The sequence below is a fragment of the Loxodonta africana genome, chromosome 2 (assembly GCF_030014295.1).
Source record: "Loxodonta africana isolate mLoxAfr1 chromosome 2, mLoxAfr1.hap2, whole genome shotgun sequence".
Taxonomy (NCBI): domain Eukaryota; kingdom Metazoa; phylum Chordata; class Mammalia; order Proboscidea; family Elephantidae; genus Loxodonta; species Loxodonta africana.
Genome location: NC_087343.1, coordinates 17,540,407 through 17,557,008, shown reverse-complemented (window position 1 = coordinate 17,557,008; position 16,602 = coordinate 17,540,407). Strand labels below are relative to the sequence as shown.

Sequence of the window (16,602 nt, the reverse complement as noted above, 5' to 3'; positions counted from 1 at the left end):
TAATTCTCTCTTTACCAAACTACACACCAAATTCAACGGCATAAAAAGGTATTTGGCAAATGCTATGTCCATGACTCTAGGCACGTGATGCAACACATACAGAGATGGGGGGGTAATAGCCTCTTTTAAAGGACTTTATAACCTTGGGGGATCTATCCATCCACCTAACACACAGTGCTACTGGGGTTCAGAGTGCGGCGTCCCTGTCTTCTAGGGAAGCACTGAGGAAAAGCTTTTACTGAGGTAGAAGCATTTTATGAGGGCCTTAAGAGAAGAAATGAAACTAATTCTTTAAAAAATAAAGACATTTACATCTAAACTCTTAACTACCAGCTAAACATAGAGGCATGGAGCCAAGATTTTCGGGGTGCAGGAAATGCATGTACAAACAGCGTCGGTAGAAGCTGCACACGTGTGTACAGGTCGTGGAAAGCCGGGTTACCTTCCAGCATGCTGAGGTGCATGGCGTCGTTGGCTCGCTTTGGTACACTGAGCATCACCTCCAGGCCATCCTTAATCTCTCCTTTCCCTTCTTCACAGCAGGTGAGCAGCTCCTGTGGAAGACCAATACCTTGAACTAGCCAAAGACCCAGAAATGCTCTGTCGACCAGATCTTTGCAGAAACGAAGGTGTGCATGAAAACCCATGGCTTTCAAAAAACAGACTGAGGTCAACCTGGCATACGTTCTTATAGAAAATGGATCATCGCCTCTTTTCCCGATGGATGGAAGGGTTTGTCCTGCTCAAATCAGGATACTTCTCCACATCACAGTAATCCAGGGATAGTCACAATTTAAGATAAAATTTTAGTATACATGTTAACTACCAAACCTCAAAAATGATAAAAATATTTAATTGGTATAGCAGAACAACAAGCTACTGGTTTTGTCTGAAGGTCGTGTCAAAGGCAAACTAGCATTGCTATGCTTACCACGTGGTTACAGCATAATTTTAAACTCTTTGGTGCCATTAACTCAATGTCCCAACTAATCTGGAAATGCCAAAACAATGGATCAAGAACAGTGACACTGCAGGAGTATCCAGTCAAAACCCTTCCTTTTGTGCGCTGGATGTTGAGAAAGGTGCTCACGATGGAATTACACCTCCCGGGGGGAGATCAGAGCCTGTAGCTGTATTTCAGACCTACTTAGAGGAACATCCTTTGTTAAGTGCATAATGGCAGCAAAACAACAAATTTACATCCTGGTGGTCTACAAGGCAGCCTCTTATCGGAATATTCATGAGGCAGCCTCTTATCGGAATATTCATAACCACGGTCAGTTGTAACAGTAATGGCAGCTTTTTTCTGTCCCAGTATCCAACAAAAGAGGGAGTGGACACTGGCTTCACACAGGGTGGTTTGGAGTAACTCGATTACCGAAAAAGCACTTTAACTCACGACCAGATGATGTTTATGTATGATGCTGAGCAGACTGGCAAAAACGGCTTTAAAAATGCAGTATGTTCTGAGGCTAAATCCACTGGCAAAAATCCTCCTTGTTAGGGAGCTCAAAGTAGCTTTTACTGTTCCGTTGAAAACCCCTGGGCAGAATAAAGATTTATAAACTAAAGCACCAGCTTAACAGAGACAAGCTGGGAGATCACTGTGGAAGAGACCCCTAGCAGAACCACATGCTAAAAACGAAATATTGAAATCTTGAGGACACCAAGGGATAAACTGCCTCTGCAGAATTAGAAAGCAAAGGGTAAATCTGAATATAAAAGGCTTAGCCTCTTGACCATTTACTTCCTGTCTACAGCAACTACCTATTTCTGCAGGTATGGGATCTTGATATAGAAAGGCAGGAGAGCTTTGCCTATAGAAAAGTCCTGAAACAGTAGCGCTTTCACAGCAAGAATGGAGTCTCTTCTTGTTTCTAGATTTGTCTTCTTGACAAAAAGTAAAGGAGGCTTTCAGGCATTCATGACTCTATCTTTGGCATTTCTTACATGTCTAGAAAAATTACAGTGTCATCTCCTATTGCAGTGGCCTGGGCACCACCTGGGACCTAGTGGAACCCATAAAGTATCATTCCCGGGATGAAAGGAGGCACTCTGCATTTTAATAACATTTACCAGCCAAGGAAACATCACAGAGAACATCACCAGACAAAAGCTGTAAACCACTTTTATGTAGTCAAGAAAAATGTGTACTGGTTATTTATGCTGCTTCCCGTGACGACTGTTATTACCGATTCTAAGTTTTCTTTACTATTCTTCTGTCAATAGTAATTGTATGCTTTTCACAAGTTTGATTTGAATTAAAATCAGTCATAACCAAAAAAAGCAGAAGTTGGCCTGAGTTAAATACCTGTGATTTGCACAAACGACACGTCCCATAAAGGTGTGTGCAGTGCACAGCTAGGAAGGAGAGACAGGAAGCTGCTTGAGCAGATCTGGGGATTCAGTGGGAAACCCAGGCATCGGCCAGACCTGGGTTCAAATCTGCACACAGGTTACAGGGGGCACTCAGTGATGGTTCCGGCATATGCCTTACCCTTACAGGCCCGCTTCCACAGACCAGGCTATTGTGAGGTTAACGTGCACAGAGTCTACACCACAGTGCCTGGCCTGGAGTCGGCAGGCCACGCTGAGAACTGATGGGACTAAGATATAAATAGTTCACACTTCCCATTCACTTACGTTAGAGACTTGGGTTGGTCAACGCAGCTCAGGTGCGTGTTCAAGGTATCTACTCTTTAACTGCTATAGTGAGAAACCAGTCAAGGCAATAAATGGCAGTGGGTAAAAAAGTAAAACTAATTTGCTAGGATGTTATTTAAAAAATGCACGGTAATATATAGAAAGAGCAACAGGTCAAAAACAGCAATGCTCAATTCACAAGATGCCACAGTCTAAAGACGCTTCGTACTTACTTTTAAAAGGAGCTGATACTTGGTAATTCGCTGAACTGGCTTGATAAGGTAGGAAGAGATAGAATTGGCTAATCCATGCCGCTGCTGTATCTCCTGTTATTAAAAATATATATATGTGTGTACACATATACACATATTTTGAATATCGCTGAGTGGCTGGTTAGTGTAAATTAAAAATTTACATTTATTTACCCCTTAGATGAATACATGTATCACAATTTTTCTGTAAATATAAAGTGGAAATCACCATTCTTTTAATATACCCAATAGAAAAATCATCATGCCCAGCACAGATGCCTGTTCTCCTGTCTTGAACGCTATAAAAGCTTTTACCATGTTAACACCCTAACCACAGACCACCCGGCCTGGTAAAACATCCCTTCTGCCCCCAACTCTCCCTAAAACAGGCTTTCCTTCTTCCTCACTAACAAGTTTCTGCATTGTCAATTAATTCTTCTCACCCCTTCGCTCTCATTGTTCACAATCTACCAGGTCTGGAGGAACCAGTCCCTGGAGAGGGACATCACACTCGGTAAGGTAGGGGGTCAGTGAAAAAGGGGAAGACCCTCAATGAGATGGATTGATACAGTGGCTGCAACAATGGGCTCAAACATATCAACAACTATGGACGTTTCATTCTGTTCTATGCAGGATCACTACTACGAGTCGGAACCAACTCAACGGCACCTAACAACAACCAGCCTGTAGTTTCACACTAACTTGTTTGTATTTGCATTATTTTAGCTCTTAATATTCTTCGCGAAAGTTAAAAAAAAAAGATTATCTTCTGATATTCTGTACTGTAAATCAGATTTACAGCCTCTCACATCTTTGGATTCTGAATCTGTTTGTGGCTTTGAATGAGGCCTCCATGAAAAGCAGACTCATGGGTCATAATCTCCGACTCCTCATGGAGGTGAGCTGAGGGAATCATCAAGGGACCCCTTCACCCAATTCTTCCTCAGCTTCCGACAGATATTACAGAGTTTTAAAAGTTTCTTTTCAAGATATAATTGTCTAAAAATGTGGAATTTATGATTTAATGATTATAATACACACATTCTTATCACATCTGAAAGACATTTTTTAACATACGCTATAATGCACAGGTCTTAAGTACACAGGTCAGCGAGTTCCAACAATTGTTAACACACTCGTAACAAACTCCCAAACCAAAACCCAGGACACTTCCAATGTTACAGAGTTCCCTCGGGCCCCTTTCCAACCAATCGCCCCATCTCACTTCTCCCCCGACCCCGCAAGAGGCAATCCCTGTTCTGATTTTTCATCACAGATTAGTTTTGCATTAGTATTTCACAGAAAAGGAATATAGCGAATGTATTCTTTTATGTCTAGTTTCTTTCACTCAACATATTTTATAGGCTGATCTATGTTGTATGTATCAAGAGTTCATTCCTTTTTTTGCTGAGTAGTATTCCATTGCACAAATACACAATACCTTTGGAAAATACTTTAATGTCTTTTTTAACAACTTCAGAAACCCATCTCAAAGATTTCAAAATTCCAATCTCATTTTTTTTGTTGACATCCTTATGACTTTACTATTGGTTACACTATTAAAAAATGGCCACAAGATCAGTTTTTTGCAAAATACCTGACAAGTGTTTCAAAAAAAATAAAACAGACCAACCCATGGCTGTCAAGTTGATTTCAACTCCTGCTGAGATAATAAACTTCCCTTTTTCGAAAAGGCTGTTAGACTAAAACTTTTTGCTTCTAAAATTTTATTTTCAAAGGGAGGGGCAGAGAGTTGGAGGTAAATATCCCTTCCTGGACACTGCTTTACACTTTGCATTTTTGTAAATATTTAATTTACATGCACTGTGTACTTGAAGTTTATATCCCTCACGGTGAAGGTGGGCACCTGTCTCATTCACCACCGTATGCTGCGCACTCGTGAGAGAGCTCAGTGAGTTAGATCAGCACCTGGGAGATGTTCAATAAAGCACCTTGCCTGAAAGTATAACTGAAGGTTAACAGATGTCTTGGGGGAATGGAGGGAGTTATAAAAGAAAGCCTCTTTTAAAAAAATACAACACATACAGTGAATACTAAACCAGTTGTTGTTTACTCTGACTCATGGCAACCCCATGTGTGTCAGAGTAGAACTGTACTCCACAGGGTTTTCAATGGCTAATTTTCCTAAAGTAGATTGCCAGGCCTTTCTTCTGAGGTGTCTCTGGGTGGACTTGAAGACACCAGCTTTGGGCAGCCAAACGTTTTACTGAAGGTATGTAATTTGTGAAATGTATAAGCTCGGCAAATGTAATTAAAGCTATGTTTCAGGGCACAAGGATTTTTTTTAAATGGCCCTGATTCCAGACATTAAATGTACTATATGCTCTCACTGCTTAGGCCTCAAATGACTCTAACTCTGCATGCAGCCACGACTTTGGGCATCCCCTGATGGCAAAGTCCCAGTCGTGTGAAACGTGAAAGTGAAAAGGCAGCCGTGGGCTGAGAGCAGACTTCGTATTTACAAAGGTAATGATGCATAAACGCTGGTCCCAAGAATGACAACTAAAACAGGAGAGGAAGCAAAGGACGGAAGGTCGGCTTCAGGGAGGGCTTCACCTCAAAGAGAAAAACTATAATCTACTCCAATTTCCTAGACTTCCAGAGAAGAGCAGATACCACACTTGTCCATGAGCTAGGTTAAAGACTGAAAACAAGTCAAGTATTCCCAGTGCCTCATGCACCAAATTAGATAAAACATTCATGAGTAACTTACCCTGAATCAAAAGGTATTTGGTACGTATCTGATTAACTTCTAGGGACCCAAAAGACATTCTTTACATTATACCCTAAAGCTCCATTCCTTTCTGTACTAAATAACCTCCCTGCTATAGCTTAAAAACAACAGCTGCCCTACTTCTTGATTTACCCCAGTTAGAGAGTAATTAACGAACTTTTCAGTTGGTGCTGTTACAGCACTGTTTGTAAAAATTTTGTATTAGGCCACTTTTGGGGATTAAAAGAGCCCTGGTAGTGCAGTGGTTAAAACGATCAACTGCTAACCCAAACCACCAGCAGCTCTGCGACAGAGAGATGTGGCAGTCTGCTTCTGTAGAGATTTACAGCCTCAGAAACCCTATGGGGTCGCTATGAGTCAGAATCGACTTGACAAGAGTGGTTTTATTTTTTGGGGGGGCGGATTTTGGAGATTAATAACATCATAAAACTAAAATAGAAATAAATGATATTTAAAATTCAAAATTATTTTTGTTTTAAAGAGAGGAAAAGCTTAATTCAATAGTTTATACCTTCTATGTTTTTTATGTACTATATGGAAACCGTGATGACATAGTGGTTAAGAGCTAAGGCTGCTAACCAGAAGGTCGGCAGTTCGAATCCAGCAGGTGCTCCTTGGAAACTCTATGAGGCAGTTCTACTCTGGCTATAGGGTCGCTATGAGTTGGAATCAACTCAATGGCAACGGGTTTGGTTTTTTTCCTGGTTTATGTACAATATTACGTATAAAAATTAATGCCTGCATATAAGTGGTAATTTATGACATATATACATACATACATAAATATATATGTACATATCTAAATCTCAGTTTCTCACATATATACAATTTCTAGTACTTGAAAGCATCATTTAAAAATCACCTCCTATTTCTAATAAGAGCATCCCAACATAAATGTAATAGATAAAAATGAAAATAAAACACTGTGCAATCAATTAGGTGAAAGCTATGAGCAATGCTGCATTACATTTATACTAAATACAACTTGGAAAATGCCAAAGCCTTTTCAATAATTTATTACTTACATCAAAATAGGATCCCGCATGCTCTAATATCAGCTGAGTGGAGTCAGGCTTATTTTTGCAATAAGTGACATACATCTGAAACTTGTCTGCCTATAGACAAAAAAATTGAATATCTTACTCAAACTGCAACAAGTCAGAGTACAGTAAACTTTTACGTAGAGAAGAAGCTGTGTGGATAAAGGAAATTTAAGCTTCAAATAAAAGAAACTCTATTTTAAAAAGACTGCTGAAGCTTTTCCTGAAGCTCACTTCTCAGACAAAGATTAGACAGGCCTATAAAACAAAAAATAACACACTTGAGGAACATGCTTCTTAGCTTGATCGAACACATGAGACTAGATGGGCACCACCTGCCCAAAAGCAGGACGAGAGGGCAGGACGGGACAGGAACTGGACGAATTGACACAGGGAACCTGTGGTGTGAGAGGACGAGTGTGCTGTCGCAGTGTGGGGATTCTAGCCACTGTCACAAGATAGTGTGTGTACAAATTCTTCAATGAGAAGTTAACTTGAGTTGTAAACTTTCACCGAAAACACAATTAAAACAAAAAACTAAAAACAAGGAACATCCTCCTGCCGATACCACACAGACCCAAAGACTCAAAGACACCACCTCTGGACGTTTCCCCTGACCTGGAAAGTTGGGCCGGGCACCTGTCCTCTCTTATCACAGGGCTGTGAGCAAGCCTCAGCCAAGTGCTTCCAGTGGCCTGACCCCGGCTAATCTGTCTGCCTCTCCCCAGACTGGGAACTCCTCCAGCAGGGCTGGACTCTGGGCCACTGGCAAACCCCAGGGTCAAGCCGAGAGGCCTGACACACCAAATGTTCTATGTCAAACCATCGCTGCTGCCAATAACCTCATTCCACAATAACACTTGGTTGGAGAAAGCAATTCTTCGAGGTCAAGCATGTTTCTCTGTATATGTAATAAAAAAATATCCAGCAGAAAACGGTAACTTAAAGGAATTTAATGTTATTCCCTCTAACACCCTTCAATGTCACTAAATAATTCTGCCAGAATAAGTAGCTGAGGTTGCATTACCCAAGTAACAAAGCAATGGCCGACGTCCTCTGGCAACTGCTCGTATTTTTCCAGCTCCTTTAGGAAAATGCTGTAAAGAATGACAATGTTATCATAAAATAGAAATGAGCATTATTAAGGTATTTTAAAGCATTTTACTGGTGAGATGATACACCAGGTGTTAGACCAAGCCAAAAAATATACCATAAATTCAGGCGACGCTTGATCATTTAAATCAAGTGAAATGAAAAACCTATACTTTCTAGATTTTAAGATGGAACAAAATGTACAGCTTTTAACTCATAAGTTATGGTGACTTTCAAACAGCTCACCAGTTCAGCCTTCAGTTTTTGACAGAAATCCTGACCCAGCAGCCTCCTTCTGAGAAAGTGCTAATGTTTAGCTGCTAAGGACGTAAATGTTCAGTCAGAGGAAGCCACTTAGCCTGCTGGGACAGGAGCAGGGGTGTGAGGAGAGACCTGACCAGCTCTGTGCCCACCACCCGCTCCACAGCCAGGGGCTTGCGGAGGCTCTACCCAAAGGACCTTCTGCTCCTTTTCTTTAAATCTTAAAAACGAAGCCATGTGGCTCCCCTTGCTAATGGAAAGTCATTTTATCCTGGTCAGATTGCTCCTTCTCTTACAAAAGGGTAAACAACCCTGGCCAGCAGGCCTCTGAGCCCTAAGAAGTCAGTGGTGAGGCAGCTGACGACTCAGCTTGAGAGAAGTTAGAATTCCTACAGAAATGTGTCACCCAGTTTCCCTAATCTTATTTCTGTAAAAAAAGTAAATATAAAACTAAGTGTGTATTAAGATTGTTTCTACATTGTCAAAGCCTTTTTGAGGGAAAGACTGACACCCTTCACTCAGTTTTCAGACAATCATGGGAATGTGTAATTCCTTCAAACGTAAACTTGTTACTTCTTGCTGTGAAACTCGCGCACGGTATCTAGCCTCCAGGAGTAACCACCGCCCCCAGACAAGGCCACTGAAGGTGAGGCCACTGACTTGTTATGGAACTCGTAGATCTCCTGCATGTTGCCGAAGATGACGAGCTCTTTGTTGACGATGCCGGGCGGGATCTCCTCCACACCGCTCGTCATTTCCCACAGGTAGGTCTGCGGGGGGCGGGGGGGGGAACAGGGGTTGGTCAAAGGTGGACACCAAAATTCTCACATCTGTAATACACACTCAGAGCGCATGTATACAGGAAAATACATCTTAAGAGGGAGGGTTTTACAAAACCACGTGAGATACCTTTTTAAGAGTCCCTCAGTTGTTATTAATACTTTAGAAGAGTGGCTATACTTTTTAATTCTAAACTTATTCACAGCTTTGAATTTGGGAATTAATGCGCCCCATGAGGTACAACGAGTATTCACTCCACTACGGGGTAGTATCTGCAATCACAACCACTCGGCAGATTTCTCTGAAGCTGCTGTAAAATTCTGTACAAAAGAACTGTCTGGCCGTCACGGGACAAAGAGAATGAGGGATTAACGCTGCGTCATCTCTGCCTCGGGCCAAATACTAGCCTAGAACTTCACAGAATGCTGCTTAGGCGCACTTTGAATCTCAACAATAACAACAGCAACGTGTCATCATTCCAGGAACTGCAAGGAGGACGGGGAGAGCTCGCACTTGAAGAGGAAGCGGCAGGGGGGTGGTGACATTTGTCGATAAGATGGTCCCTATATAAACTTTAAACCGAGGAGACGATCTTTACAGGGGTCTAAAGCCCTTAACCTGATAAAGTTCCTAACTTGATAAGATCTCTAACTTGGTATTTAAACCTTAAGCCAAGGAAATAGTCTTCATAGGGGGGTCTTGTCCTGGCTTTTAAATGTTAATAGAGACAGATCAGGAGAAAAAAGGAGTGCAAAACCCTAAGAAAACAACTAGACTACAGGGGCTCTCAGATTCTCTCTATATCTGAGTAGCCCGCTTGACACTCCCTAGTCAAGTGTACTTTTACTACTAACCCTCTGCTTGCTAACAAACCTTTGCCTGCTTGGCACCACTTGTCTCAGTGTTTGAATTCTTTCCTACACCAAAGACAAGAACCGAGGCCATTCTCCAGTAACAGGACTACCCACAGGTAAAAGTAAAACTGACAAGATTATACTTCATCTAAACAAACAAGCCAAAAAACGAAATGAACAAAACAAAACTTACTTACATCCATACACTCCCGAAGATCTCTTACGTAAGCCTTTTCAGTCTGAATCAGCTCAGCCATTATGAACCTTGAACAGAGTGACACAGTGAATAGTTAACAGCCAGGATATATGCTTATTTTATTATTTAATTTTACTAAGTTATGAAATAAGAAGGCAGCTTTAAAAGCCATCTGTTTTAGAGAATTAACTTGAGAATCAAAAGAACAGTAAAAGCATCCAGTTACCAACTCCAAGGAATGAAAAAGATTTTGGAAGAAATCTTATTAAGGTATCTAGGGTTTCTCAACCTCAGCACTGTTGGCATTTTGGGCCACCTAATTTTTTGTGGGGGGTCGGGGGAGGCTGTCTTGTGCACTGTAGGATCTTTAACGGCATCACTGGTCTCCACCCCCCTAGATGCCAGTAGCACCCAACCCCCCAACTGTGACAATCCAAAATGTCACCACACACGGCCAAATGCCCCTGGGGGGCGAAATCGGCCCCGGTTAAGAACCAGTGCTTTACAACAGTCTTGTCTTTATTAGAATCTACTAACTGGCAACTTTTAAACACCTAATTTTGCATCACGAGTTTCTTCTACTTAGTAGTACTACTCATGACCTATTAATGACAAATGGCATTAAAACAATTTGTCAGCCTCACAGAAGTGGGGACACGGGGATAAACACGAGACGCTGTTTCTGAACCAGGTGACAAGGACACAGTGGTGGATACAGTAACTTCTGGGCTGCAAAAACGAACACATTCCGAGCAACTGAAAATAGTAATGCTGTTGACTTCAGAGCACAAAAGTACATTCTTCCAGCAGACATCATCTTCGCTTTCTGAGGGAACCCTGGGAGGCTTCAGAGCCCGGCTTACTCTTTCCTGCGAGCTGACTTCCGCTTCTCCTCGTTCAGCTCGTGAGCTGCATCCCGGAGCTTCACCTCTGACCCCGGGGTGCTGGCGGGGATGATATCCAGTTGAAGACTTTTACTCTGTGGAATGAAGGCAGCAGTGGACCTTGTTAATTAACTCAACACGCAGGACGTTAACAAGAACACTGAGATTTACTCAGTTTTCGTAGGGCAGTTTACCGATTTGTTGGAATCTGAAGAAATCCCCAGGGCTTTCTCCAAAGAGGTCCTGTACTTCTCCATCCGAACAGAGAAGTCTCTGTACCTCTTGTCCACAGCGGTGACACATTTTTTTATCTCTGCCGCATGGGCATGCCCCTTTTCACAAAAGCCATCAGCCAGCTGTATCAACAGCTTCACTCGCTCTTTGGTTTGCTGCAAAAAACAACAGGAAAGTACTATGTAGCAAATGAAATCTGCTTCTAGAAACTCAAAACATAGGGGCCACCAGGGACAGAGTACCCAATAAGCAAGGTACACACAGGCTTAACTATGCTTATTCAGTAACCGTGGTGAACCATTTCACCTGGTTTTTATCTGGCTTTGATGAAGCGCTTTCAGCACCACCCATGTGAAATCGTGCACTACAGATTAGTAAGTCAACAATTAAGCTGGTGCATACAGTGCCTACTGGTTAGTCCCTCCCTGGCGGCAACTTGCCTACAACTCTGAGTTCTCAACAAGAAGAAAAAAAAAAAATGCAGTTGGTTAAAACTTAGATTAAAACTCCAAGTCCATCCAAACCATCTCCCTGATTCCAGACTCTATTTCTTCAGCTCGTCTGCAATAAATTGCTTTTGTGACTCGCAGAAACTAGACTTTCATTCAACAATGTCCTCATCTGGCTGGTGCCCAGTAAAAATGTGTAGAATGCATGGATGTTCACACAGGATGTTCTCTCTACAAGTCTCTTGCTCTCCTCCTGTGAACACAGTGTCACAAGATGGCTGGGCAAAGGCATCTCCTTGCTTTATGATATCAATTCTATGTGCCCAGCTACCCAGAAAGCTCTCGTAGGGCAGCAGCCACCTTATTCTTCCATTTTCCTAAAGCCTATGTATAAAGGCTGTCTCCCCCATGGCAGGCCCTCGACAAAATCCCCATGAAGCTCCTCTCACATCGCATTTTCCTTCCCTTTTTAACTCTCAGTGAATCTGGAGGAAAATTCTCTATTTAGGAAATGACCTTCATAGAGATATTTTTTGTTGTTTTAGAACTCTTTTAGAAAAAAAAACTATTTCATTTTCTATGTATGTAGAAAAGGAGCCCTGGTGACGCAGTGGTGAAATGCTCAGCTGCTAACCTTTGAAAGGCTGGTAGTTTGAACCCATTAGTCGCTCCCTCAGGAGATCTGCTTCCTTAAAGATTACAGCCTTGGAGACCCTATGGGCAGTTCTACTCTGTTCTTTAGGGTCACTATGAGTCGGAACTGACTTGAAAGTAACAGGTCTTTTTTCTGTACTTAGAAAAGGTCTTTTTACTAAGTCAAGCATAACTTCATTAATTTTTATAAAGTAAAGGCTAACCATAAAACAACGGCTGAATATAAGGCAGCAACTGCACTCAACTCTGATTTTTCTACCGATCCTTAGCCACATCCATTTTGTTTATTATTAACACTAGACTTTCTTCAACATTCCCACGTTCTCACTGACATTTCCAATGACTGCAGCTACTGTTCTGCTCAGACGCCCTAGAGGCAGGATGCTTGAGCAGGCTTGGCTGCTGACAGGTTAGCGGTCTGAATTCATCCAGCGGCTGCTTAGGAGAAAGGCCTGGCAGTCTGCTTCTGTCAAGATTAGCCCAGAAAACCGTATGGGGCAGTTCTACTCTGTCCTATAGGGTCTCGCTCTGAGTTGGAATTGCCTCGACAGCACACAACAACTCTTCTGCTATGGAAACTGCCTTGTTTTAGTAAAGCTGTAACCAGAAAAGTCTTTACAACTAAACATTCAGAAAACTGACTTTAAAAATCCTGAAAAGGAAGAAGGTCAGAGTTCAAAACCCGGATAAATTATCTTCTGAATTTGTAAAATAACAATCTGGAGCCAGAATTCATTAGGCAATCTCTGAAGTTGGCTTTAAAAATAGCTTAGACTCTTAAAATCCCACAAGCCACCCACCTGGCTGAGGGGTCCCAGTCTCCACACACCTGGAGCTCCCCTGCTCCCCTCAACTCCTGCGTGGTATCCTTGCCGCCTGGAAATCTCCATGGCCCCTCCAGGTCTTTGTTCAAACAAAGGTCACCTTCTCAACCCAACTCCCCTGACCACCTTATTTAAAACTGCAGCTTCCCTCCCTGACCCCAACTACCCTAACTTTGGTAGCTCAATTTTTTTCCCGTAGCACTAATCACCTTTTTGTTTTGCTTACTGGTATCTCAAGTAATATCCATGTGTATGGGCAATCAGTATTTACTGAAGAACAACCTAATACTAGGTTCTTTATGCAAGTGTGTATAACGTCTGTGATGTTAACGGGGGAGGCAGTTTACTTTTCAGAAAAAGCATATCAACTCATTAATATCTGTGGAAAAAAAATCACTATCGTGATTCTATGAAAGCTTTTTATTGGGAAAAGTCAGCAAACCTTGAAAGGCTCTAAAGCTTTCTAGGGCCTCGTCTTGTGTGGAAATGAACTCAAGCAGAGTGACGTGAACAGAAAAGCCTGTCAAACAAACCTCTGACGAGTCATCAAGATGGTACCTTGCTGGATATGTTAAGACAAGCTTAATTATAAGATGAGGAAATAAAATCTCAAAATTTCAGCTTTCAAAGGATAAATTCCAAAAGGGATTTAACTTAGAAACATTACTGAATTTTAATATTAAAGAGAACTAATATGAGCAATGCAGGGTTTTAAAAAAAACTGGCTCCTCAGATAAGGTTTCACTGCTGTGTGCCAAGACAGTAACCTGTGGAAAAGCACAGAAGAGTCATACTGTACCAGTACTAGTTGTTGCTGAGTTGATTTGACTTGGGGTAACCCCGTATGTGTCAGAGTAGAACAGTGTAACATGGGGTCTTCAATGGCCGATCCTTCAGAAATAGGTCACGGGGTCTTTCTTTTGAGATACCTCTGGATGGCCTCGAACCTCCAACTTTTTGGTTAGCAACTGAGTATGTTAACCATTTGCTCAGGGCCCCCAGTCATTCCAGTTTATACTCCCCCCTCCCATAATGGACTTCATCCCATGGCCTCATCAACATGGTGTGTGATCAACTTTTTGATCTTTGCCAATCTACTGGGGAGGGGGATGGGATTCAGTGTAGTTACGATGGACACTTTTCTCATTTTAAGTAAAGGTGATAATCTCATATGTTTAAGAGTCATTTATAATCCCTTTCCTGTGAAACATTTTTAATATGTTTTGTCTGTTTTTCTGGGTCTTTTTTTTTTTTTCTTATTGGTTTGTGAAACCTCTGTACTAACGGGAAATCAGCTCTTTATGATATAACCTGGGTATGTATGTATCTTCCCCATATGTTTCCTTTCTGTAGACTTTGTTTATGGTGGACTAATCTTCAGAAAAGTTTACATTTGTGTGTGCCTGTGGGGGGGGGGGGGAGGTGAATTTATCACTCTTTTCTTAACTTCTCCAATAACCAGTTGCCGCCAAGTCAATACAGACTCATGGAGATGTTGTGTGTCAGAGCAGAGCCTCAGGGTTTCCAAGTGGCTAAAATCTCATATTTCTTCTAATGCTTTTATATTTTCACTGATTACATTTAAATTTATATCCCTCAGGCATTTATCTTGGTATCAAGGGAAGACATAAATCCAACCTTTTTATTTTTTTCCAGAAAGCTACCCAACACCATTAAAAAAAAATCCTAGGTCTTTTAAATGAAAGATTACATGACTTTTCATCCTTAATCCATCTGTTATCTCTAGAGGTTGTTACAAAAATAGATTATTATTTAGAAAGCATATAAATATAAATTGAACAACTCATCTACAGGCATAATTAAGGAACTCAAGAAAAATAAGAGTAAACTGAATTCCTAAGTCTATGTGCTCAAAAGAACTTGGATGCATCAAGTCACCAGGAAGATGTGTACTCAATGGTCTTAGATGCTTTCTTGCAAAGCAAGGCAGCTGGCATCCAGACAGCAGGAAGCAGGGTGGGAGAGGACTGCAAAATTCTGAGTGACGCAGTAAAGCAGTGGGTTCAAACTGCACCTCCTAAAAATCACCTGGTGGGTATGTGTGAAAAACGCCCACCCCCGGGGCTCTCTCCTGAAGACTCTAAATCAGTGTACTGGATTGAGGATAGAAATCTGTTTAAAGAAGCACCCACAATGTGGGGGCAGTGGTGCCTGCTGAGACATTATGCAAAGTAACTGGGCCATGTCTCCATAGGACAGTGGTGAGAGACTATGGTTTGGCCATAAACTTTTCTTTCTAATAGCACTAAAAATTTTATATAGGCAGTCTCCGGATTACAAATGAGTTCAGTTCCTAAATCTGTCCTTAAATTGAATTTGTATGTAAATTAGAATAGTTAAGTACACTTCATATGTAATGTCAAATATTTGTCTCAGTAGATAGCACACAGTGTACTGTTCTATGCATAGAAAACATTTAGGAAACACTTCAGATACACAAAAACATCTTTAACACAATACAGTAAAAATAACATTTTGATGCCTGTTGCAGAGTATCACCTGTTTGTTATCACAAACCATTGTACATACCTGAAATTTTAAAACAGGCTTTACGGAGTGGGTTCTTAACTATGGGTTGTATGGAAATCATTCGTAACCCGGGGACCGCTTATAACACTGATCGTTATAACAATAGGAGTGGAAGATTGTCCTGTCAGAGTTAAGGATTCTCTATATTAACAACAACAAATAATTTCTAGATATGGTGACAGAGGGCGAACAAGCACAGCAGCCTGGTTTCAACATGAAAAACTAAATGACAGCTCCAAAAACCAAAGCAGTTGTTCTCTGATTAAAAGAGAGAAGCCAGAAACCAAACAAAAGCAAGAATTGCCAAGAAAAAAAAAAGTGAGGGTGTTCTTTTCAGAATCTACTAGTTCTTTCTAGGATAACTAGTAAGTCAATATATTAAACAAAGGGACAGCTTTACATATTTGGGTAAAAGGCCAGGTGACACCTACAATTGTAGATGCTTATTTCCTACACAATACAAAGACAAAACTATGCCTGCTACTGCCCCCTCTTCCAGTAGCTACACCTCACATTTGAGGCAAAGGAAAACTTGGGAATAATGGCAAAATTCTATCATCTGAACACCACTGGTGGAACAGGGCTGTCCACATACTACTCAACTCTAGACGGTCACATTCACAACCTAGTCTACTGCATGACGCCCCCTGGAGGTGTGCAGTGAGCAGGCTCTCAGACCATGCGCACCGGTCTGCAGAGTGGAACACCGGCTGAACTTCTAAGTCAGCAAAAAGGAGAACATCTGAAATATACCTCTAAGGGCTATGCTAGGCATTTTCTTTTTATTGACATTTTCAATAACATTCTACTGCATTTTCGGTGAAAGTTTACACAGCTAGTTAGGTTCCTATTTAACAATTTCTATACATACACTAGACATTTTCTTAATACTTTTCTAAATCAAGGGATATGCAAAGAAACAAATATAAATCATACAATACACATAATTATAATATCCAAACATTAACAAAAATGAGAAAACATTCAGCCAAAAGTTTGCTGTACCTAAAGAAGGAAATGATATATGATCCTTACCTGCGTAGAGGGTCTGCAGAAGGAGGGCAGGTCAACTGTCCTCTCTGCAACGTGGGGTCCTTCTCTTAGCACCCATTGTGCCCCCTGGGAAGGGCTATCG

General features: G+C 41.4%; 1 protein-coding gene across 3 annotated transcripts in view; it reads right to left on the bottom strand.

Moving 5' to 3' along the window:
• TRIO (trio Rho guanine nucleotide exchange factor) overlaps positions 1-16,602 on the bottom strand; it is a 417,508-nt gene that overhangs the window by 111,477 nt on the left and 289,429 nt on the right. For all 3 annotated transcript variants that reach the window (XM_064270659.1, XM_064270669.1, XM_064270677.1), the window contains exons 22-29: positions 10,951-11,145; positions 10,736-10,851; positions 9,874-9,940; positions 8,703-8,812; positions 7,717-7,786; positions 6,675-6,764; positions 2,877-2,969; positions 443-554 (exon numbers count right to left, since the gene is read on the bottom strand). In XM_064270659.1, the coding sequence (XP_064126729.1) occupies positions 443-554; positions 2,877-2,969; positions 6,675-6,764; positions 7,717-7,786; positions 8,703-8,812; positions 9,874-9,940; positions 10,736-10,851; positions 10,951-11,145 (853 nt within the window). The remainder of the gene's footprint in view (positions 1-442; positions 555-2,876; positions 2,970-6,674; positions 6,765-7,716; positions 7,787-8,702; positions 8,813-9,873; positions 9,941-10,735; positions 10,852-10,950; positions 11,146-16,602) is intronic.